The sequence below is a fragment of the Falco punctatus genome (assembly GCF_963210335.1).
Source record: "Falco punctatus genome assembly, chromosome: 3".
NCBI lineage: Eukaryota > Metazoa > Chordata > Aves > Falconiformes > Falconidae > Falco > Falco punctatus.
In genome coordinates this window covers 86,417,750-86,443,745 of record NC_137582.1, presented here as the reverse complement: position 1 = coordinate 86,443,745, position 25,996 = coordinate 86,417,750, and the positions used below count along the sequence as shown (strand labels likewise).

The window sequence follows — 25,996 nt, the reverse complement described above, 5'->3', positions numbered from 1 at the left end:
TTGTAGACTATAAAGGGAGCCTTGAGTGTCAGGCTCAGAAGCAGAGACCTACACTTCACATGCCCAGGTGTGGCCAAGGAAGTCAATGGAAAAAAAAAGAACAAACAAAAGAAACAATTAAAAAAACCCTCAACAAACACAACAAAAACAAATACCACACACACACACAAAAAAAAAAAAAAAAACCCAAACCCCAAAACAACCAAAAAAAACCCCACAGACTTTTAATTTTTTTTTTTCCTAGAGAACAATTCCCCCTACTTAGCTCAGATGAGTACACTAAGACATGTCTGTTTCAGCTGACTGTAGAAAGCTGCCTTCAGACTGCAGTCTTGTTGGCTTCAGAGGTAGAAATCTACTTTGTGGAATAATTAACTGAGATTCCTTTAGCATACATGGTTTGAAATCCTACTAGATTTATCTGATACTGGATGAGGACAGCGAGGCAAGACAGATCTGTGGTGGTGCCCTAGAACCTGCCTAGATTCCTTTTCCATGGAGAAACCCTGTCTTCCCCAAAATGGCACATTTAAGAGTAGAAAACATGTTTGCAACTATCTGGTCAGTGTAACCAAGAAGTTACAAACCCACCATTTTTACTGATGTGTTGTTTGTTTATTTGTTTCACACAGGATGACCTTCTGTCTCACACATAAAAGGCTAAACCATGTGAAATGCTGAATTTCTTTTGACAAGTTTCCTCCAGCTGGTGAGATCTGGAGGCAACCAGCATTTTGCTCACAGACCTTAAGAGACTTAATAATACCACGAGGATACGAAGTGATCTAAGCTATATATGCATACTCCATGAGATCACACTGCATCAAAACTTTGATAGATGCCTCTGCTATTTGCTCATCCTTAAGGAGCAATGACCCAAACATTAGCATGTCTAGTAAATTGTTCTAATGTGTGGTGAAAGGGGACTAATGGACACAGTAATTGATTGTTTGATGGATAGCTGGGGACCCCTTTGATTATGAGTTTTTGCTACGGTCCAAGACATTTTCATTCTCTTGTTAACCCAGAGCTGATTGCTCGCATGAATTATCTCCTTCTCTGCCTGCAAATATCATTCTCTTAATAAATATTTCATTAGAAACAAAGCAGTGATGGGGAGAGAGGAGAAAACAGATGCTCAACGCTGTGTCTTTTGAAGACGTTACAGGGTGTACGGAACAGACACTGAGATTATCCATGAAATGTGCTCAGGTCAGACAAGAGGTCTTTGCTTCTCCAGGATTTAGTGCTCAGAACAATACAAGGGGCAGGAAGAAGCCTGAAGGTCAATTTAAATCAATTAAGAGAAGCCCAGTATGAACCAAGAAGGATGCACTGCGGTGGGGAAGCCACTCTGTTAAAGCTGGCTTCCTCATAAATCCCACCTTCCTCTCTCCCAAGCTCCAGGCTCAGCTTTCATGTCACAACAGAGAGGGACCCTGACCAAGAAAAAGAATATCAGCAAGAAAACAGTTCTAATTCCTGGGATTTAGATGCTGAGGGTTTAATTTGGATCCTAGTGAAGCTTATGGCAAAGTTCTCACGGATACCAATGATGTCTTTTTTTGATCCTTTTATCTTCCCGTGATGACTCCTCAGAAGTTAGCTACCACCTCTGTTTAGCTTTATGATATTTAATGGCTTATTCAAAACACCTGCTGAAGCTGTTTGTTTCATTTCAGCTGGTTACTTTTTAGCATGACATTCAGCTATACTTCTGGGTTACAAAGGTTGCTACTGTCTTTCCAAACAGGTTACGCTGTTCTCCTAAAGGAGTGTAGAAACAAGGCAAAACCAGACTCTGTTTTGTCATTCAAACTCTCCAACCTGGATCAACCCTGTTCCACATCCCTCCGAATTGTGAAATATGAAGACAAGACTTTGGGCCTCCATTGGGTCCGCTGAGGAGAGAAGCTTCATAAACTAAGCTTAAGTCAGAAGGAGTTTGCTGCAACACAGGAAGGAGTCACTACACAAGCTGATCCCAATTCACTTCAGTGCCACACACTTAGTATGCTGAAAACTGCTGCAGTTTTTAAATGGTCTTTCATTGAAAAATTGTTGATGAGCAAAATACATAATGTTCCCTATTACTCTCCACCCTGTGTACACCCCCCGGGCATTGAGACACTCTTATCTTGTTTTCCTAGCTGTTCCTTGAGCATATTGATATTGTTAGCCTCACAATAGGTATCATTATGTCAATAAGCCCAATTTAAACATTAATAGGATGGTTATGGGCAGAAATGCAACTGATCGTATCACATGCTATAAAAGGGGTACACATGTCAAGGGAATGGCTTTGATGCTCTGCTCCTGCAATTCTTTTCCAAAATTTCTACAGAGGGGAATGGCATTAGCAAAGGACGGGGAAGCAGAAGAGACAGTGACAGAGGGACAACTAACCAAAAAGAAAGCAGAGACTAGCAAGAGTGAATGAAGAACACAGAAGGTGCTCGGAAAGGGGGAGAGTGGGACAAAGAAGAAATAAATTAGGGAAGTGAATGGAAAGGAAGCCAAAGGCAGACCTAGCATGCTTCCAGCATGCACGGATCTCCCACTCAGGTGGGACAGGGTCTGAGACAGGACCGTCAGCAGATCTTCCTCACGGAGAATGAAACCCTCAGCAGTGCCAACATATTTCAGAAGCAAGTATGGGAGAAGGAAGGCAGGGAATTTTTCCAAAATCAGTGTAGCCATCAGGCAAGCCTATGCATTACTGTCGGTGCTCCTTAGCTGCCATACACAAGAAAACTGCTGGGGAGTCAAGTCCACAGTGCTTGAGCAGCAGATCCCATTTAGAGACAGAAATCTTTGTCTTCTCCTGGAGAAGTATTTGCCACTCATTTCTGAAGATAAATCAACAGCCTGCCCACCTTCAGGAAAGGAAACTTTCTTGCCACAGGGGAATTCTAGTAATAGGGAACAAAAAATGGGTGAAAGAAAAGCCCTGGAAAAAACTCCTTCTGGATAAATGCTAAACTCTACTCATCTGCAATCAGATCGTGAAGAAATTGTTGACATGGTTAATGTTGGACATGTATTTCCCATAGCAAATTACAGAAGGTGGTTGAATCCATAATATCACTGCATATTTTAGCATAATCATCAGGCTTCGTGTTGATTTTCTCCATAGAAAGCACTCTATGAACCACTGACACTGCCTGCTGATGGAGGTGACACTTCTCACCACTAAAGGCGCATTGATCTGGCTCAGCATTTTGAAGTCCCTGATGGGTTTACATTACCTATCTGCTGGAGTTTTTCTATTCGCTTCCACCACCCATGCTTTTACCCCTGCTGCTGCTGCTTAGCTCAAACACAGCTGTGCTAATACGCCAAAGCCACATATCTAATCCATACCTTTTTCATCTATTTTCGGGTCTCATTTGGCAAACAGAAGGGGACAAAACCTTTGTTTTTGTCTGATCATAACTAAGAGACAAGTCCTTGAGGTATATCCTGGGCCAGTCTCCCAAGGACATTATGCCCTTTAATTTTGTAGGAAAATACATTTGGCTGAGTTTCACAAAAGGCTTTGAGCAGTGGGCACCATCCAGAGTCCCAGGATTTTTTCCAGCAGGAGTCATGCTAGTTCAGTTGCCCTGGATAAGCTTCATCATTGATAACTCCATCCTGCTAACCAAAAGATGTCTATTGGATTGTAGTGACTACGGTGGTATTCTTCTCCACCAGTCTCACCCTGTCACGCAGTGGCAGTGGTCAGTCTGGCGCTCCTCAGAAATTGTTGACTTTTCCAGAAAGAAATCTGAGCCCTTCCACCCCAACTTATTCTAAATATGCTTGGTAGGTCTCATGCGTAATATACCTACACCAAGAGATCTCAGAAAATGTACAGGTTGTGCAGGAACATAAATTTTGACTGAGTAAGTGATGAAATGCAGAGCAACATCCCCAGATTTGGGGTAAAGACTATATAATCATTCAATGGTGTTTGCGAAACATGTCAGGCTCTGTCAGGAAGAAGTGTTATAAATAAATGTGAGGTAGATACTTTAATAATGCTATTTCATATACATGCAATAATGAACTTTCATTATTTCTTTGGGCTTCTTTCTTCTTTTACTGTAGCAGATGAGTCAAGCCCAGATGTGTAATGAAACTGATACTGGCATCACCGCGTTTTCTTTAGAAGTGGCTGAAAAAGCTCTATGGATCAGCTGCCAAATCATTTTTTCTCCTGTGGGGTTTCCTTCATGCATCTCACCCAGAATTTAATTCCCCCACATATGGCATGCATGAATCATAGTGCAAGGAATTTTCCTGACAGAAAAGATCTTGCAGACAAGCAGTCTTCTCACATCGCCTGTCCTGAAATGAAGCCAAAGTCACCTTTATCATACTCAGTGGAGCAACCTGCCAAGAGGAACCAGTTGCCATGGTATGTAAGGAAGTTCATATATAAATTTATATTTGGGAATTATGAAAGCTAATTTAGAGCTTATCGGTAACCTTATCACCAAATATTTGCACCAGGGAACAAGCAGATTGATTTGTTTCCTGCTGTGATGCTGGGAATTAACAGAGGATATCAAAAAGAAAGCTCAGAGATGTTAAATGTAATGATACTGGATAAATATGAAATACCTCACTCATTCCTTGGCTCTTCAGTAGAAACTCCGGGAAATGAACAGAGTGATGCGGTACATCACTCCTTTTGCAAAATGCCTTCCTGTCAAGGTCTGCAATGCCTACGTGACTTTCATGAAGAAGAAGTCACAGGAGATGAATCTCACTGAAATATTTTCATTCTCCCTTCCATCTTACCTGTAGTGCAAGCAAGGCCAATGACAACACAAGCCTACTGAAAGCAACAGGCTATGTTCCTCAAAGCCCCGCGCCATGGAGTCACCACGGCCCAGTTTCTCTGCTCTCACAGACAGGAGCTTTCAAACTCACTGAGGGGCTACCCAAAGGTATCTGACTTGTCAGGTCTACTTCCAATCCCATAACTAATACCCCAATGTTAAGTAGTGGACAAACAAATCCATGAAAGACATGAATGCTGTGGATTCCTTGCATGTCAAAAGTCCTTGCATTTGACAGCTGCTCAATCTATTCCTTTTTGTACATACCTCCAGACCCACCAATCTCCATTTTCTTCTGAGCATCATGCAAAACAAAACAAACAATCCCAAAACCCCAACCCCTCAAGACTTAACAAAGCAGATAACCCATGGCATGGGTTACTCTGGGAAGAAAGACTTTGTGTTTACAGCAGTGACAAAGGCAAGTCAGCTGAGCTCAGTATAAGTCGCTGCATGACCTATAATCTCCATCCTACCTCTTCCTTTTCTGTAAAATGGGGAAGGGTTCTTAGCCCTATGAAGTTGAAATATCTAAATTTTCAAAGTGTTTAAGATCTGCAGGGACATCTGCTAAAAATCAGTATTGGAGAATTCCCAACTCATCTCCCCCAGCTTCACATAGAGTCTTATATACAATCATCTGTTTTTAAACAAAGAAACCTAATAAAGCATTTCCAAAAACACACCACACACTTCTATAGCACAATTCTTTAAACCTGCTCTTTCCTTTTGGTGGCCAATTTACATTCTGTAACGTTTGCCAGCCTCTTACAGCTGGGAAAGGTGAGAAGCACCACTGGCAAGCTGTGAGATGCAAGAGGGCAGAAGGGGAGAGTCAAGCAGACAAAAAGGTGATTAAAGGGCCTTTATGTGAACTCATGTCTCTAGAAGGGGACAATGCCTGTAGACTTAGAAGCAACAAGCAGTGCTAGAAGGAAAACAAACAAAAAATTATAAGGTTGGGTATCATCAAGCTCAAAATAAAATGCATCTCAAAATAAGCAGGACTGGTGGTGTAGGACCAGAACATAAAAAACATTAAGGATGCACCTTTGTAAAATGAGAGGTATGAGGGACAAAACATTTAAAACCAAAAGAAAAAAAAATTCCAAAGTCAGCATTTTTAAACAACAAATGTGGTTCTCTGTAAAGAAAGAGTCCTTTCCCCCCTCTACTCTTCCATAAAACCCTCCCTCATGCCTCACTTTTTCCCAGCCTGGGACTGCCTGGTAGCTCTGCCCAGGCAGGCAGCCAGGTGTTAAACAAGTGAACACCACTTGATATCACCTCTACCTGTAGTCACACACATGAGCTGCACTCCTCATTAATTTAAATGATTTTGAATCCTTTAAACTGACAGATAGCAGATTGGCACTACCCTAAGCTGCACCTGTCATAGGTCACCATGCCTCACTCTCCCATTTGTCATACACACACTGCTGGAGCCTAAGCAAGATGCACTGATGGGCAATCCCTGCTCCCACCTTTGCGGTGACAAAATGATGTGAACTGGGGAGAGGAAGAACCTGCACAGCCCTGTGGACTCCACCACAGAGGAGCACCAAAGTAGTTGAGACTAAAAACTGGCAAACTCCCTGGTGCTGCCCAGCAGATGTGACATAAAGCTAAAATTTCTGCTCCTTAGGAACCTGAGAAATTATATATGTATAGACACAAATGCATTAATATTATATTTACTTCCACTCTATTTAATATGTATGTTCTACCTAGCACAGAGAGGGACATCTAGCAGGTGGTTACCTCCTGCATTTTTCCACCTTCTAGTAAGCAGGGACTCTGTCTTCAACAGAAGCATAAACCATCTTATTCCACCCCAACTCTGTACAGATTTTATCCTCAAGTCAATGATATTAATTGACCACAAATATCAATGGCTCATCAAGGGTTCCTGGCTGCTGTTCTCACCTGAGCGCTATGAAACAAGGCTCCTGTATCCGATTAAATGAGTCCCATGGCAGCAGATGGCAGTCCAAAGTGTGCAGCATCCGCAGCTTCCCTCACCCCATCCTCAGCAACTGCTGGAAAAGGTTTTTGGTTTTTTTTTTTCCTGTGCCTGGCTCTTCATTGGTACTTTTAACCATGATTGAATATAGGGGTCATGAAGTAGCTCATAACATAGGGCCATCAACATTCCCAGTCTTCAGCTTCCAGAAGAGGTCAGTATGTCCTGCTACACACAAAAGCCACATTTCCACTTTCTTTCCCTAAATCATCTCCCCAGTTACAAACTGCTGGGCACTGAAAGGGAGAAAACACTTTCCTCATTCATCAGAAATCAGTTGTGATTGCAAGAAGGTGGTTCAATTACTTATTTTTGTTTACATACCCCCTTATAGAAAAAGAAAACAAGAAGGAAAAAAAAAAAAGAAAGGGGGAAGGGAGGGGAAGGGAAGGGAAGGGAAGGGAAGGGAAGGGAAGGGAAGGGAAGGGAAGGGAAGGGAAGGGAAGGGAAGGGAAGGGAAGGGAAGGGAAGGGAAGGGAAGGGAAGGGAAGGGAAGGGAAGGGAAGGGAAGGGAAGGGAAGGGAAGGGAAGGGAAGGGAAGGGAAGGGAAGGGAAGGGAAGGGAAGGGAAGGGAAGGGAAGGGAAGGGAAGGGAAGGGAAGGGAAGGGAAGGGAAGGGAAGGGAAGATCCTTAAAGCAAGGAACTCTGCAGATCAAGAAATTCAGTTGTATCAAATGTAATAGTTAAAGGTTTTAGGAACCATCTCAATTGTTTTATTTCATTCAGGAGTTTATAGGCTGAGTGAAGGAAGAAAATGAAATACTGAAGCTTTTCCTTTTACCCAAGTGAAGTATGAAAACCACAACCCACAACATACCCAGGACTTGCACAGATCAAAAGCAGGATCTTCAGCTTTGCCCCATGGAAAACTGGGCTCATGGAAATCAGCCTTTTTTGTCCAGTCAGTTTTTCCATGCAGAATTATAGTCTCTATAGCTTTCTCCATGCCTTGGTGTCTATGCCAAGGAAGACCTTGGGAACCTCCTGCCTGTGGTGTGAGTTTTGCACAAACTGAGGCCAAAGCTCAGCTTCCCTTCGCTCCAACCCCTTGTCAGTGCTGCACTGACCGCAGTAAAACTGTCTGTTTTCACAAGACTCTGACCCATCATCTGTAAATAAATGAATAAATAAATAAAAAATGTAATAGCTTATTTTCCTTTCCCCATGGACAAGACTGCATTTGTGTAACATATCTGAATGATCCATGGGGGGAAATGACCCAAAAGGAAAAAAGCTTCCTTGGTCTACCATACCCAGCTCCCTTCCAGCATCTGGAGTGGAGATGAGAATGCAAGTTGAGCACCGAGACAAGCGATGAGTTATAGGCCTTAGCTGATTTAGGGAGTAGGGAAAAAAGTTCTCTTGCACCAAATTCATTTGATGCAAGGCTCGCTGAAGCAACCAACTGCCTTATTCTCATCCCTGTGTACCACACGGTAGCACAGCTTTCATTAAAGCAGGATTAATGAAGGGGACACAGCAAAGCACTACTGTGTTTTACTGCAGGGGAAACAGTAAGATGCATTCTTGTCATCTTGCTGCTAAAATAAATTGCTCATTTGAACACCCACAAGAGGAGAATACCTGTGATAGCTTCGCTGCATCACTTCCCCCAGGATTCATCCAGTTTACAGGTGTGAAGAGGCACATGGGTGATGCTAAGCAGGTACCAGCCATACAATGTTGATCTGCTCCTGACAGCAGCACTGATGAGCAATATCCATGGCTCTATTTTTTCTTTCACAGAAATCACAGAATATCTCAAGTTGGAGGGGACCCATAAGGATCAATGACTCCAACTCCCACTTCATTCCCATCTGTGGGAGCATATCCTGGGAATTTTCATCAGGGTTTGCCCATGGCACATGTTATGAACCACCACTTCATTTCAGATTTGGGACAGTCGGACACAGCTGAAGAAATCTCTTAAACTTTAGGGATTATAGCTCAATAGCTGTCTTCTCAAAATGAGAAGTCTGTGAGAATTATAAGGAGGAACCACTGTCTGTATTTATGTGAACACATATATTTTATTTATCACATAGACTACTGCTATCAGCTAAAAAATAACTATTTGTAACATCATCTGCTGCACATGCCTTGTCTTACAGATCCTGGTGTACTTTATAAAGAGACTATATATAAATTACCTTTCTGATATATGTTCAGATTTATGATTTATCTCCAAAGGTATTTAAACATCCTGGGTTATCATTAAAAGTGAAGATGAAACTCCATAACAAAACATCAGTGGAAGTTTAATTTGGCAAAATAACAAGAACTTGGATTACAGTTTTCAGCTAGGCAGCAGAACTAAGTAACAGAGTAAAGAATCCAAATTATAATCCTGGTCCTGTGTTTCCTTGCGTTTGCAGTAAATCAGGAATAATTGTGATTAACTTAATGAGTCTGAGATAGCAAGTCTTACTGTGCCAGGTCATTTTGGGGGCTGGAATATGCAATAGCTGGAGCATCACACGGCATTTCATGGATGATGTGCAGTACAGGGGAGGTAACAGCACTGCCCTCTACACAGCAGTGGAAGGGGTTAAATATCTTGGAATTGAATGGTGGATATAACAATGGTTATTGAGACCCTGAAAAAAAATCAGATGGAGCCCTTAGAAATGTCCTTAAGTGTTATTCTTGTCTCCACCCTGGTGAAGCAAGGGTTAACCTGTTTCCAAATATTTATTTTTTTTTCATGAGAAAATACCATTGCCATTCACATTTAATCATGTGATAAAGTGGGTTTAGAAGAATACAATTTCCTTCCTTTCAATAATCCATCTCCACAGGGGGGTTTAAATGTATTAAATAACACTGCATTCACTTTGGAGCAAGGTGACACACTCAGTAAGGTTTTACATTTGTTTCTCTAGTTACTGCATGATCTTTGCCAGGGCAAAAGTCAATTTAGACTCTTGCAACACAACTTCTCCAAGGTGGGATTGAAAGAGGGGAGGTGGATGAGGTTGTATGAGCATCCCCGTCATACCAGCAGAAACCACTTCCGCTTGCAATGGGCAGAACCACTCACTATATCATCAGGTTCCAGCACAGGAAAAAAAATATAGGAATATATCGGGGAGAAAAGTCCATAAAGTGAACAAAATTCAGGCTCGCAGACTGATGAAGAGGTTCATTTTTTTTATAATTATATTACTGTTACCGCAGCCACATGTGTTCTGCAGACCCAGCCTACATTTCACCAGCTCTGGGATCTTGTCCTGCATTTGCTCTCCTCTTACATTGCTGTCAGCACAGCCCTGACACTGCTGCCAAAGGTGACCCTTACTGCCCAGAAAAGCTTCATGCAAGGACAAAGCTCTCTAACCAAGGGGAGTATCCATCCAACTGGCCACACCTGTCACTGTGTTTATTAATATTGATGTGAATATTAACATTTATATTTATGTAGATATATACAGATATTTCCATATCTACATATGTGGATATGTAGATATATACAGATATATCTATACACATCCACGTCAGCAGTGCTGACCAGGACCATGCAGTGATGCGCTTCCCACATCACTTTTTTCATGGTGCAAAAAGCAGTACTCCTGAGCACTCAGGAGCCAGCACCCCTTGACATCATGGCCAGAGCTAATGCAACAGGTGAGAAAGGCTTTTCCCATCTTTACAGGCACAGTGATCCCCTCCATGAATGACCCTGATTTGGCATGAAGACATGTGTATTTGCAGTATCGGTCAAATTTAGCTGCTGAGAGAAAAAATGAGCCTTCAGCTACCCAGGCAGCTACCACAAGCAATGGGGAAAAATATTTGCATTGTTGCTGGCTATGGAAGAATAATAACGTGGGTACCAACAAAGTTACGTTATCTATCCGAGCCTCTGGGCACAATAGAGATTTGCTCTCTGTGAAAACACTCTCTCCTATGAACAAGGCACATTCACACCAACGTTTCATCCCAAGACCCCAAACATGCCCCTGCAACCCCAGCATCACCATTTCCCACACACAGCCTTCCCAGTGGGGTCCTCACCATTGTGGGATGAGAAAGTGGCCCCAGGATTTGGGAGCCTAAAAACAAGTGCTTGCAGAGCTGGCTGGTGAAGCTGGCTCTATCCAGACAAAACAACATCTCTGGTTTGTGAGACGGCTCTGGGGGTGACTCAGAGCTGGGGTAGAGGAGAGTGGCATCAGCACAGCATGTGAAGCCAGCAAGCTGCTGTGGAGGAGGCATCATACAAAAGAAACCCTTCCCTTGCTTTCATCTTCTGCCCACGTTCAAAAAAGAACAACAAAAAACAGTGAAACAAAACTAACAAAAAACCAGTTCTTTCTTACTCAAACAAAATAGAAAAAATAGAAAAATAAAAACCCACAAAGAAAGAAACAAACAAAACCCCCTCAACTAACCAGAAAACACAGCTAATGAACACAAAATCCTTTCCTTGGGTGCTGATACAGGCAGTTGTTCTATCTAGCTACATCAGCAGACACAGGTAAGCAAGGCAGGCTTATCCCATGACAGGCATTTGATAGGGGATTGCTAAGGAAAATCCACAACACTCAAGTTGTTTGGGCAGTTTTGGAAATGGCAAGTTCCCCCAAACCCTGGTTATACAGATTTGTTCTTTAGATAGATCTTGTATTTTCTTATTTTTCTCCTTTTGTAGAATACATGGCTACAAGCCATTGGAAGCTCATGCCCCTACCCTTTGCAAATTACCTCCTTTAAAGATATAGTAAGACTCGGAGGTTTTCTTACACTTTTTTGCATGCAACACTGAAATCCTGAGCATTCCCGTTGCCCCATAAAACCTGTGCGCAGCCACAAGCAGCACAGGCATTTTCCCAAGGGCTGTGGTGCAAGTTTTATTGCCCTTAAGGATGGAGGATTCTTCATCTTAACTCTTACAGCTGCAAAGTACTGCATCCCTGACATAGCAGAAAGGGAATTTAATGGTTAGTTAGTGAAGTACTGTACCTATAAATCCCACCGGCATTTTTTTTCAGGGTTGTAGGCATGCTGAGCAGAAAAGACCTTCCCCTCCCAACCCACTGGAAGCGGTGCAAGGACAGTACTTTGGGCCATTCAGAACTGATTCTACCTCCCTTGGGAATATAGGGAAAGATACATAAAGAACACTAGATACGAATCTATTTATCTATTTCCATCCACTTATTAAATCCTTGTATCACAATCTATTTCCCTATCGACAAACAAGCGGGGTGGGGGGTGGGGAATAAAATTAAAAAAAAAAAAAAAAAGGAGGAAAAAAAAGGAGAAAGTTAAAAAAAAAAAAGAAAAAAGAAAATTGTCTTCAGAAAACTGCTTTAATGACTGCTTTAGAAAAGCCCACAAAACAAACAAAAGCCCACACTTAAACAAAGTCAAGAAAAAATAGCTGTGTGATTTAAATGCTCCATATTGACAGCTTTAAGAACAGAGGAGTGGGTTCATTAGAATATGGCTTTTAATGGATGCACAGCCATTAAAACCAAAATTGATATTATTGAAATAACACTTTTTACAGAAGTAGTTGCATACCAAATGACCTTGAAAAGACATAGCAATTACTACCACACATGCAAGATACATTATCGCCAAAGCTAAGGCTTGATTCCCTAAGATATACCAGCCAGACTGGAACATTAGGAACTGGGATGAGTTCTCAGATAAGATGTTAGAGTCAATAAGATAAATGCATAAATAAAAAGCTCCATTTGTCGGGGCAAAAGCTGTATTTTGATTGTGAAAAAGTCAATTTTGCATTTCAGAAAAATACACACTACAACCTCTCCCAAACGTTAAAGCCAGTTTCAAACTGAGCTTTGGGCTTCCAACACAGAAAGCACCTACTGCATTAAACCTCATCGTTAATTATCGTTCAAAACAGCCTGTTGGTGTTTGCTTAGCCTGCAAGATCCTCAGGGTGGCACAATCTAATAGCTGTGCTTATACAGCATCTACCATGATAAGGACCCTGTAAAAATAGAAGCCCAAATAACTAGAGTCATTACACACACACACATACATATATGCAGTTTATGCAGATATTATTGCCAAAAAATTATTCTCCCATAAAGACAAGAATTGGATCTTGCTGCCCCAAAATGAGAATTTTACTCTAATCACATAAAAAGAACAACTTCATAAACACAGGAAGAAAGAGAGAAATTATGCTTCCTGTGAGGAGGAAGTCCATTTAAAGCACGAATAAATTGATGCAGTCAGGAAAAAAAAGCTTGTATATGCAAATAGAGGTTTATTACCCATCTTTGTGCTCCTAAGAAACATAATTTACTGACCTTCGAGAGATGGGTCAAGTAGGCTTACAGAATAAGAAACAAAGGCATCTCTTTTGGCAACTGTCATGTTCCAGAGCAGTAATTATCCTTCCCTCTCCCCATGAGCAGCAGGAAATGAAGAGGGGTGCCATTACACTATGACAATTACTGTAATTTTAATTTCTAAAAATTGTCAGGAAAGTTTCCTCTTAAAAAAAAAATTAAAAAAAAGGAGTTTTTTTCAGATTTTTGGTGTCATTTTAGTTTAAAAATCATTCCTCAGCTAAAACAGAGCTGTGCGTCTCCCACTTCCTTTGGGGAACCACCCACAGTGTCTACATGGTGAGAAAGCCCACTTGCCTCCTCACTGGACAAGAAGATAGATGGCTAAGTGTGGTCAGTGAGGATACAGGTAAGATGGAGGTGGCCCAAAGACACGTCACAGATGCCATCAAGGATGTAGAAACTAGTCTGTCCCTGCTAGGCACTGCCAGGGACGGGTCCCCAGGAGCCCTCAGCTTGCCAGCCTAGTCTGCTGATCGGTTTAGTATCACTTGAACTTATTCAATCATGGGCACAATAACGTATTCTTTCTATGGGAAGCAGAAGATGCAGAATAATTAAGAAGAATTAAAAAGAAGGGTTCTTTTCATCTTCCATGCTCAGAGGGATTATTGGTTATTTTGTGGATCTTCTGCAGGCTATCGTTTATTATTTTAATATTATGGATAATCTATTCTGTGCTATTAGAACATTATCATATTTTATTATATCCAACTGTTGTACTTCGGGATGGGCTTGGCCCAAGAGGACAGGTCTACCCAGCTGTCCAACCTCCCCTACCACTGACCACACTGTCCCAGGCTCTGCACCACTGCTGTGGGGGACACCTGAAATAATCCCTCTCTGACACTGGAGTCTCTGTCTGGAAGGAGGAACAGTGCAGAGGAAGAAGGAGGGATTTGAGGCACCTCTGCCCCATACAGGATCAGAAGCCAGGGGCGACCACATCACCAAACACATTGCCGTCTCTGCAGTACGCTGCAGCGGCAGTTCTCATAAACGAAAGCTGCTTTCCAGGATTCCCCTGTGCACTCCCTTAACGAGACTTCTGAAATCTTATTTTGGCCACTGGGTGAATATTTAAAATTGCTTTCAGAGATTCAAGGAAAAGGGCTTTTTTGTTTGTTTGTTTGTTTGTTTTTTCTAAATAGTTGCCACAGCTCACATTCAACAATGATTATTTCGCACGGTAAAAATCTGTGTCTTTTAATATATGCAGTAACACACCTATAGAACTATATTGATTTGTTTACACACAAATACATTTCTACAAACACATATTTGATTAAGAATTTATATAACTTCAGGCTTCAAGGAATTCTGGATCAATGCCTCTATTTTGCTTTTACGAACAAATAAACTCAATTAAACAGTATTTACAACAAACCACAACGGACAGGAGAATAATTTCCCCAAAGCTTCACTTTCCAATTCTTACCTTTCATGTGGGTCTAGGGAATCAATTACTCCCTAAAGGGAAGTTATTGGAGTTTGTGTTACCAAACCTCTTACCTTTCCCACTCACCAATGGAAAAGAACTATAAGGACATGCTTACAAAAAACTAGCATTTGTCAAACCTCTTATAATTTGCTGTAATAAATTAAAGTATAAATAAAATAAGCCAAACCCCTGCAGGCAAACAGTATTCGAATGAAGACTGGATCTGCAGCAAGTCAAGAAGCTGACTATGCAGTTCAAAAGACCCATAAATCAGGTTCCCCAAACATATGTAGTATTTTGCATTACTGTATTGGGTGTTAACATTAATGCATTAATATGTGCATAGTGGCCAGGTTACAGTTCCTGTGGGAACTATAATTCTGCATGTCCTCACCAATCTGCCGCTGGAAATAAATAAGTAAAAAGAATAAGTAAAAACCATTCACACCACTGCATTCCCTTCAGCAGGTTTTATATTAATTTTTCTCTTGTACTTCAAGGAGGAAGAAATGAAGATGTGTGAAGCTGCAAATGTATAGGGAAGTTGAAACAGATGTGAATTAACTTTCATCCTTTTCAAGCAGTTTGCATGAAATCTCATGTGTCCCCCAGTGCAAGCGTCACTGCATGAAAAATATGTGCTTTTGGGCATGATCAAGCCTATTTCTGAAGTCAGAAGCATCTCACCAAGAACATACTACAACCTTCTTCTTTTTCATAATGCATTGAAGTCAACCACCAGCATTCACATGCAAGTGAGAACAAGGAGAAACAATCTGCAGTGGCAGTTTAACACAATTTGTGCTGATGCTGCCTGACCCACACCAAATTGTTATGGCTACACTCTCCTAATGGTTGGATTCTTACCTGTTGGAAAGTAAAGGGGTTTGTCTCTGACTTGTTCCTCCTCCAGCCTCCCCTTACTTCTAACCCCAGCATTACTTATCTCCAAGATTTGAGTATTTTTGTCCAACACCTTGGTTTTTCCCCCTTATTAAAACTCTGCTGATGTTCAGAGAAGGTTGTTTTTGGAGTCATCAACCATTGCCAATATCCTACAAAAGCTGATTGCACCCAGGCTTACTCTAGGTGTAGGGATGCAAAACAGCTATGCAATAATTAGTCCTCTTCATCCTATTCACAGTGGTTAATGGCCGGAAGGGTCCCACATCATATGGAAAAGTCACGGCCATGCAACCATGCTAGAGTCCAGGCAACACCAGAGTTGTTCCTACTTTTTAAATCCACTCCATCAATAGTAGTCTAATTAACTTGGTTAAAAGCATAAGAAGTGAGGTAATATAGACAGCACGAAAACAAATCATAGCTAATTCACACAAAATAACCCCCCTTACCTCTGAGCTCAACTATCAAAACCAATAAATGTTTGAGGTCTGGAGGATCTGACCACCATTCAAGAATAAGCAATTTGTGACCATGCACAATACCCACATTTAATACAGATCATGAGCTGGTGGACAAAAATAAGCTGTAACACTTCTAGAAATGCATAGCGGAAAAGCAACATCTGTCCACCACGGCTCCAAAGGTGGTGGTGGGAGCTCTCAATAAAGGTAAAGGAATTCACCAGCCTTTTGGCACACACAGCTTTAGCTTCATTAGCACTACCGCCTGACACCAACTAAGGGACAGGAAGGTCTGATGCAGAATTGTGATTGCTTGAAACCCAGTTAATGCTAAAACATTGGTCCGCTGACTTGCCCTTTGGTGGTGTCATTCCACCCTTCTTTACAGAGAAGGATTAACGTTACAAGGAACAACTATTTCTTACACACACATTAAGGAGGATATCGAAAATCAGATGGCACAACAAGGTAAGGAATGAAGATTCATTAGAAAAGCAGAAAATCTACTGGCTGCCCCTTAAAAACAAAGACAAGAAGATCAAGAATACCAGAAATAATCACTGAAATTAGACATAGAGTTCCATGGTGTGGTGGCATGATGTCAGCTGCAAATATCTAAAAAGCTTTTTAGTGTGTAGGACTTGAAGGGCCAAGCTAATCTCTGCTGGATGTGTACCACAGCTAACTGATCTCCTGGCAGCAAACCTGTCATTGAAATCTGTGGAGATTTGTTACATACACACACATATTACATATATAGTGTTTTGCATTACTATTTGTGAAAGACTACACACATATGTGTATACACACACACACATACATCTTTACAGTCTTAACCATGTTACATATGTGCACAGGCACACATACATTTAATTATATTTTAAATATACATACACATGCATGTACATATGAAACTAAATATATGCACAAGACTATAATGTATATACTGTGTTTACACACAGTATTTATTCATTGACAGAGTTCCTACTATGGGTAAAAAGGAAAAAAAGGCTCTATTTGCATAGAATAGCTAACCACAGTGTAATGTATCCAAAGAATGCAGACAATATGACCCCTTTTAAAATGGATGACAAAGGTTTAATCAAATCTCCTCTCACTTCCTTCTAAGAAATTGCACTTGGAGTGTCATTTCACTTAGCTTACAAGCCCAGCTCCCAGGGAAGGGGATACAGGACTGCTCTTCGATATATTTCCGAGCAGACAAGACTCCCACCAAAAAAAACCCAGCTTCATGAGAACAGAAAAGCAGAGAATAATCAAACAGGTCTTACACATGTCTCTTTTCCCTGGGTCCTGTATCTTCCACCAGCAAAGATGGCATACATCTCTATTTCAAAACCACCTCACTGGCTTCAATGTAGATAGTGGGGGAGCACCATGCCCTTTAGCATCATTAGTGGGGTTAGAAAAGAGCCCTTTTTAAGCAATGTCCTTACTGTCAAACACAGACACACATGAACTTACCTGCTTGATACTTCTCTGCCCAGTAGGAAGCAAAGCTTTGGATTTGTCTGCTATTTTCTGTAAAAAATTAAAAAAAAAAAAAAAAAAAGAGGGAAAGAAGGCTGAGAAAACAGAATCCAAGTATTTACGGAAGGAATCATATGAAGCTATTTCTTCCCCTTTGCAAAGAAAAGGACATAGAGAAAACTCTTATTATTTAGAAAAATAAAGGGACTATAACTGTATTGGAAAGTTTGGTCTTGCAGGAATTAAAAAGTCTTCAAAGCTTCCAAAATGACAAGGTTATCAAAACTGAAACACGCATTTAAGAAACGACAGCTAGGACGTGGATAAGTAGCAATTTACCACTCAGATTGGTTTCCTGACGCAACTGGGCATTCACAGACTGCAGTGGCTAATTTTGGCACTTCTGAATTGATGATTTTTTAAAGAAAACAAATCAAACCTACACATACATTTCAGATGGATTGTACTCATGAATGTAAAACAAAAAAAGGCATTGAAAAGGTGAGTGTATATGGGGGTGGAGCCCTTTACCCTGACTACTTCCAAGTTCTCAAATACCGGTTAAAATAATTTCATTTAAGGACTCCACACTTGTGGGGTTTTTTTAAGAGGACAGAGAAATAATTAAAAATACGAGATAGCATTAGAGATAATGTACGGTTATTACATAATATGCATGATGCTGAAGTGCAATTTTATGTACTGTTATTTATTTATTTGTCTGTTAGATTATTTATTTTTTGACCGCAGGCAGCAAGTGTTAGAAAATCAATCGGTAGAGTGTTTCTAATAGAGATACATTATTAAGTGCATGTTGCCAGCCAAATTTCATTACACCTGTATAATTACAATATATTCCTCCCATGTGTTGCAGGCATGGGTCAAACTCACTAACGTAGTGTAAGTAAGGAACCAGAGTTCGTCCAGGTTTTATTTCCATTAATCAAGATATGTGTTCATACTTGTTACGGTAGGGGAGAGAGGCAGTTTGAAGATGGGAAATTTAAATCATTATCACTACAGCGTAATCTGTTCATCGGTACAGCCTCCCCAGGGTAAAGTGGAAGAGCAAGAAGCAAATGAAGGAGCTGGAGTTCAGGTTTTGTTTGTGTTATTAAACAGCTTGATCTTGGTGACAGGTCCAAACCACAAGACATGTTTGGAAACAGGGGCACTGTGCAATCACTTCTTCTCCCCTGAAAGTGGGGACACCCCAAAATAACATCATGCCTAAGTCAGGGGTACCACTGAAGGTCCTACCAGACACACAGCTGGCAAAAGCACAATTTTTTCGCTTTTTCCATTGCTGCTGAATTGTTCTGCAGTCACATGCGTGTGCATATTCCAATGTAACAATACACTGCTTGACTGATAAAGTAAGCAAGGACAGAAAAAAATACACATAAGCAGCTCTGTGGAGATGCTCCAGACTCCTGGGAGCCATGCTCGCTCACACTTAACACATTCCCAAACTCACAAAGGGAAGAGTGGAAGCAAGAGAGACCCTCACTTTCTGCACAGCTCCGTATCTCTGGATGGCATCTGATAGCTGGTTCTTCAGCCTGTCCAGCTGAAGTCGCTCTTGCTGTTTTGGAAAAAATAAAAAGAAGCCTAGTTAGCAGGTCTGTAGAGGTAAATTGAATAGTAGACTGTCTGGGACCATGGGAAATAGCCCTGATGGGAGACACCAAATAAACAAAGTAGGCACAAAGAATATTCAAAAAAACTCAGTTTCACTGGGGCTGCCACGTGGCTATCAGGTTTTATTTTGGGAAGGGAGCACAAGATGCTTTGATCTTTCAGGCCAAAGCATTTAAAAAAAGGCCACTTTTGATATTAAAAATAGCACTCCAGTCATGACTTCTGTGTGGTCTGCTATCTGAGCCAGACCCCTTCTGGAGCAGGGATATATTGTGGGACATTCTGCTGCCCTGCTTACTCCACGCAGGGGGTTTCATTCCGATACCAGTTCTTAAAGACTGAGCAACACACACAAATAAATACCCTACTGCTATCAAAAGAACAGAATGGTCGTAGCATGGTATGCTGCTTCTGCTTTCTAGAATCCAGCCTTGGATTACCTGCTGGAGAACCCCAGGTGATCCTCCTCTAAAAAGTCCTTTATACCATGACAGAGTTCATCACTTCATTTGATGGCAATGGGTGATTTACCAGACCTGACAGTTCCATCAGCCACTACAACATTCTTCCCACCTGGCCTTATGCCTGGTTGTCAGAAACCAATCAATCTCCACGTTTTCCAAAACATGTACTCAAACACCACCACCTTTCTGTCTGGAGTGTTCTCAGAAGAAGACCCCAGTCTAGCCTGAGGTCATTACTCGATACGTTGCAAAATCACCATTCTCAGATGGAGTCACCAAACCCAAACACTGTCAGGCAATGGAAATTCTCCGAGAGCTGTTCTATACCCCTTTGATCTCAGATTTCAAGTGTGCAGGAGCTCACATCTCCGGGATTTATGGAGAAGAACAAACTGCGAGGAAGTGGGGTGTCAGCTTAAAAACCAAGTATCAAGCAAAACCCAATCTATGCTAAGACACTAAGCAGAAATATTCATTTTACAGCAATTTCAGCTATTTTAGGCAACCACTTAAGAATACAAGTTTTAAAAAGAATGGGATAAACATCTTTGATTTTTAATGGTAGTATTTTCATACACAGAGTATCCCAGCCTTACAGCTCTTCATCCAAAGATTTAAAACGATTTTTAGAACAGGGCAAGTATCATTATTCCCATTCTACATACAAAGGTCTATAAACCTTATGTTTGTTACGTATGCAAAATAAGGTAAGATTGCCACCCTGAAAAGCTGACCTAATGGGTCAGCACTCATCCTACAAAAACCTGGAATTCCAGATAGGCCTCTCTATTTAAGTCCTTTGGGGTATGTTTGAAAGGAAGCCCTAAAATAGCCACATGCTATTTTACATCGGTCTCCTGCCTTGTATCACACTGATTTACACCAGTATCTCTGCCCCTGAAATACTATCAATTTGCTCAGTTGGACATCCTGGCTCCAATAGCTCCAGCAGCACTCGGAGCTTCCAGGGAAGCCAGAGAAACTCCCACAGTGCACCTTGCTGGCACTGCAATACTGCTGGAAAATAAGAAAGAAAGAAAAAAAATTCTCTGTGTGTGTATGCAAAGCAATACACAGAATAATGGTTCGGAAAGGACTGACTGTAAACCTCTAAATTAATGGAAAGCTTTTCATGCTGTGAGAAATGTTATGGGAGGAAAGTTTGCTATTGTACCGAGATCCCCAAGAGGGACACACCAACCAGCAGCCAAAACCCACCAGAACTACCTGTTTCATATGAGGGATGAGAGCTACAGGCTTCATATCAAAATTTGTAGGTTTTATTACTCCAACTGCACACTGTTAGAAGAGTTAAAAAAAAATAAAATCTGTTACATTAATTGACCAGGCAGAAGCGTAAGTTATTACCAATAGAGAGCAGCAAATTTATTCCTAATTAGTACTTTCACCCAAACTGAGGGAGATCCTGAAACAGGTGCGAGCTAGTCGAGGCTTTGTTGCTGAGCTCTTGATTTCCAACTCCACATGATCCAGTTTTGGAAGAAGAACTGGTTTCTGCAGCTGTTTTCCCCACTGGTCATTTATAAATGCAAGCTTTGCTTATTGTGTAACAGGAAAGGAAGTTATAACAAGACACGGAGCTCAGCAGCTTTAAAGCACCCACTACCGCTTCTTTATTTCATTATTTCCTCCTCCATAAGACTCAGCACTCCTCCCCAACAGCATCATGAATGACACATACCCTGGATGAGCCTCTGACAACCTCAGACAGCTGCTTGATGGCTTTGGTGCTCGTCGTGATGGTTTTATTAGTCTCTTGCTGGGTTGCGTGACTACAGAAGAGAAGAGAAGATGGGAATTGTAACTGAAATTAATTCATAATGAGACACTCACAGAAATTTATCAAGCTGCGGAGCAACTGAGACAACACAACACACAGCACATGGAGCCACAGTAGGATTATGTGAGTCCAGGGTCTTGACCAGCAAGGGCAGCCAGAAGGCTGTAGGAAATATTAGCAAGGAGCTGCCCAAAACATTCTCCCTGCGATCAGCACAAAGACAATGGCTGGGTGCCTGCGTAGTCAGGGGGAGGTGATAAGATGAAAACAGGAGAGACCATCACACGTGGTTGGTATTGCAAGTAAAATAGTCAAAAGAAGAGTTCCCTAGCAAAAAGAGACGGGACTGGGGAAATATCTGATGGCTTGTCCAGGAAAACTTCGGACTCAGAAGAGAAATCTGAAGAGACAGAAACTGAGTGGGACAAATCTACTTACCGAAACAGTCTACCTGCTAATGACATAGTACCTGAGGAAGGCAACATGAACACGAAGGTACGGTGCTGCTTTATGAGCACTGAAACAAGCCAGCAGGGAGCCACACCAGTCCCCTCTCCAGTCACGGCTGTCCTTCTCCGTTACACCCTACGTTCCAGTACCATTGTTTCTTGCAAGCACAGGTTGCTGGCTTTGCTCTTTGGGACCACACAAAGAAAGGGGAAGAGACATAAATGCTGCCCAAAGCTATTCATTGGCTCAACCCAGCAGTTCTCCAGCTCTATCAGGTCAACAGGGAATTTTCTGCACCCTAAGCTTCCCCAGGGAGCTCTTCACAAGGTTTTAGTCATAAAGGGGTGGTTTTCGATAATGCTTCTGTCAAAAACTCCAGAAAGACACGAGGAAGACCAGGAGAAAATGATCTTTTTTCCCCCTTGGAAGACACATTTGAGCCACAGTTGTATTGAAAAGACTCATTTGCCAGTACTGTTGGTTTTTGTTTTTTTTTTCAGAGTGGGTAGAACTTGGAGTGAATGGAAGTTCCTTGATTAATAAATGTTAAAATGTTTATTTACAGCCCCTCTGTTCTGAAGACCCATGGACCGACCTGGCTGTTCAGCTCCTTCCTGCTTCTCTGTCAGTACTGATGAAGACCAGCTCTTTCAAGACTTATGTCAACCTTTTCAGTGCCTCTTTTGAGGAACAAGGCCAGCCCCCAACCAGTCTTTACCAACTGTAACCTTATACTATGTTGAGTATACTCAACAAGCAATACACCAACTGTCATTTGCACCTAGTCAGGGAAGATGGGTATAAGCACCATGAACTGCGATATTCACCCCCACAGCAAAGATTTCTTCCACTTAGGTTACATCTCTGTGCACACAGCTCAGATGGAAAAGCTGTCTAGGATGAAAGTGCACCTAATTTTATGCATTGTACCTACCAGGTATACAAACAATAACTTAGTGTATCTTGAAGATACCATCTCTTGGCTGCAGAACAGTAATTCAGATGTGTGTTAAGGGTTGAACAAGCACACAGAAGGCATGGACTCCTTTGGCACCACACAGGAAAGAGAAATAATCTCATAGAAGACAAGACTGGATCCAGTAGCTATTCTCAGGTCTCCTCAGTTAAATTAAGATACCATTTCTATATTCATTCATCAAAAGGCATTTTATTTATTTATGAACCGAGGACCCACTGTACCGGCTGACTAAATATATCGCTTTAAATCTGAGATGGAAGAGGTCATATCTGTCACAGACACGTATACCACACTGTCATCACAAGACAGGGAGCTGGCAGTTGAATCTTTTCCCATTGCCTACCTTGAGGAGTACACAGTGAACCTGATTTCCCATCTTTTAATCAAGAAAATCTTGCCACCAAGTGCATGAATGCCCTAAGCAGCAGTTTCAGAACTGAGGCTTCAACAAGTAATTCCTCTTAATGCAATGCAAGATGCTGGGGTTGATGTCCAGATATTTTGCAGACCTCATTAAATTATCTGCCCACAGAAACAGTCAGGAATTTACATACCAGCAATTACCCATCTCCAAAATAAAACGGCTTGTTAGACTCACACATCTGATCCTTCCCAATTTGTAAAGTTAAATAAAGTCTCCTTCATTTACATTCTAATGTAGATTTTGTTAGATGTCTTATGTAATAAATCTACATTGTGCACAAGCTTTGCACAGAACTGCTGCAAAGTAACTGGGAGCGGAGTACAAAAATAAAAGTTCTGCCTTTCACCTCTTCATTCAAAATGCACTTTAACCAACATGCTCCTGATTGACCTTGGCACTTCCCACCATGTTGTCAGCACAATTAACATCTTATTCTTCAGCCACAGAGATAGACTTAGGAATCAGACAGTAATTATATTTAATTTACATTAAATGCTATTAAGACCTTCATTAAAAAAGAGGCACTGAAACTCCACTCCCTGCAGCATTTTATTTTAATACGTAATGGTAACAAGATATGTCATCATCATTATTGTCACTGTTGTTGTTATTATCATTATTATTAATATTTGTCTCCCCATGAAAGTGTGGAAGTTGATTAAAGGGGTGCCTCTGATGAATAAAATTTGCTTCTGAAAAAGTCCTTATTATTTTAATAGTAAGTTAAATACTCAGTCTGTGGAGATACCATGTGACTAAAATATAAATATTGCAGCAGACTGTTTTTTTCTACAGCATTACTCTGAAAATAAGCACTCTAAGAGTAAAAACAAAAAGGGCATCTCTTAGGAAGAGTCACATCTCTTGCTGTGCATTTCCGTGTGCACAAAGATTGCAAAAACAATGCACTAAATAATACAGGAGCTGCCACACTGCTGCCTCGGAGTTTCCTAAGGCTGCTATTTTCTTTACCAGAGAAGTATGGTCCACCGGTCCACCGAATCCATAATCCCCAGCACACAGCTGCCTGCAGTTTGTTCTCTGAACAATCATATCTCTAATTTATTTATCCAGTTTTAAGATGAGCGCAGTAAAGTGGCAGATGCGATGACGGCTGCTTCCCTTCTCCGCAGGGACAGAACGAAGGAGCTTAACTACTGTTTGCACCATTTCTTTGAGACACTTTGATGAATGACCAAGGCAACAAAAAAATAATCAGACCCTAAATGCAACAGCAAAGACCAAGAAGGGTAAGACTTCCCTCTGCCTCACCGTGCCTGCTGCCACTCACAATAATCCCAAAGAGGTTTGTTTTCTAGTTCCAGCAGGAGAAAGGCATTTCCATTTATAATACAGGGTATATCTTACTTTACTTTCATCTGATAGCTAATGTAAGAGCAATAATAAGCTTCTCAGGTGCAGATCAAAGACACCTTTACTGTACTGGCTTCAGCATCATTAGATTTAGTATTCCCTTTGGCACAGTGCAACTGCATAGCACTGGAGTAGTTCTATGCATTTAAGAGCCGGGTGGTCAAGTAGGTTTGGCTACAGTTAAGCCAGGTAGCTCAGCATAACGTAAGCTGCATACTTGTCTGCTGCACAGCCACAACGCTTACTGCAGTTTTCTTGTACAAAAAGGGGAAAATCATAGTATGCAGAGCAGAGCACTGAGCTGCATGATCTGTGGCTTAAGCAGAAATAGGTTGAGTATCTGCATTAATATATATTCCATTGTTGTTGGAGACATAAATATGTAAGTGTGCATCCAGTATGCACAAGGAAACTGCTCACACTGTAAGACTTTAGCCAATTTCTTCCCTGTCTTACAGCTGGATTTTGTGAAGCACTGATGTCTGTGGGAGCTGATGATAGGCCTCAGCAAACTATAAATACATGTATATAAAACTTCATGCACTGAATGCAAGGGACAGCCATGGAGTAGCAAGGGGTACTAAGTCTCTGTGGCTCCTGTTCCTCTTTCTCCACTTAGTCCAGGTGCTTAACTTCAGAGCAAAGCCAGCAGAGGTCCTTCATGGTCTGTGGAGAGGGGCACCTCCAAAGGTGCTGCAGAGGTAACCCACCACTTTTGGGTGTCTCCTACACAGCCAGGAAAATCCTACAGCAGAGCTAATGATATTTCAGAAACAGATGATCCAGGCCGATGTGTTCAACAGTTGCATTAGCAAACACTTACCTATAGGATGGAAATTTATGCTGCATTAGACCACTATAACTTACTGCCCATAGACAGCCCCACACTTCATCCTCTAGGGCTGCCAGCTCTGCTTGTGCCTGACTAAGGCAGTGGGCATCTGTCCTCTATAAGTATTTATTGCAGATGTAAACAAAGCAGAAAGATGAGCTAGGAGGAAAAGTTTCACCAAGATGCCCTACAGAATCTTTACTGTATCATTACAGTCACCAAAGGAAGAAAAGCTAATTCTACTTGTACTTGTTCCAAACTGAAAATCACAGCTAATTTTTTATTTTTTTTTTTTTTGTTTCTCCCCTGCCCCCTTTTGTCTTTAGGTCCTGGTTGTGCACATTGAGGAATCATTTACAACAGAGCAAAATAAGGGCTCAAATTCTTATCTGTCAGCAACCCCTGTTGCATAGATGTAAATCATCCAACAGAATAAAAGTCAGGAGAAAAACAAACTGCTACTTCCAAGTTTCGAGACACAAAATATTATACCGTAAAAGCACCATAGATGTCCAGTTTTCCTGCCAATTGAAAGTATTAGAAGCGGTGCT

At 41.3% G+C, this 25,996-nt stretch overlaps 1 protein-coding gene across 10 annotated transcripts in view; it reads right to left on the bottom strand.

Annotated features, from left to right (window-relative positions):
* Positions 1-25,996, bottom strand: part of TSNARE1 (t-SNARE domain containing 1) — a 515,090-nt gene that overhangs the window by 257,113 nt on the left and 231,981 nt on the right. For all 10 annotated transcript variants that reach the window (XM_080380510.1, XM_080380511.1, XM_080380503.1 and 7 more), the window contains 3 exons: positions 21,288-21,378; positions 18,991-19,065; positions 17,475-17,531 (listed from right to left, as the gene is read on the bottom strand). In XM_080380510.1, the coding sequence (XP_080236636.1) occupies positions 17,475-17,531; positions 18,991-19,065; positions 21,288-21,378 (223 nt within the window). The remainder of the gene's footprint in view (positions 1-17,474; positions 17,532-18,990; positions 19,066-21,287; positions 21,379-25,996) is intronic.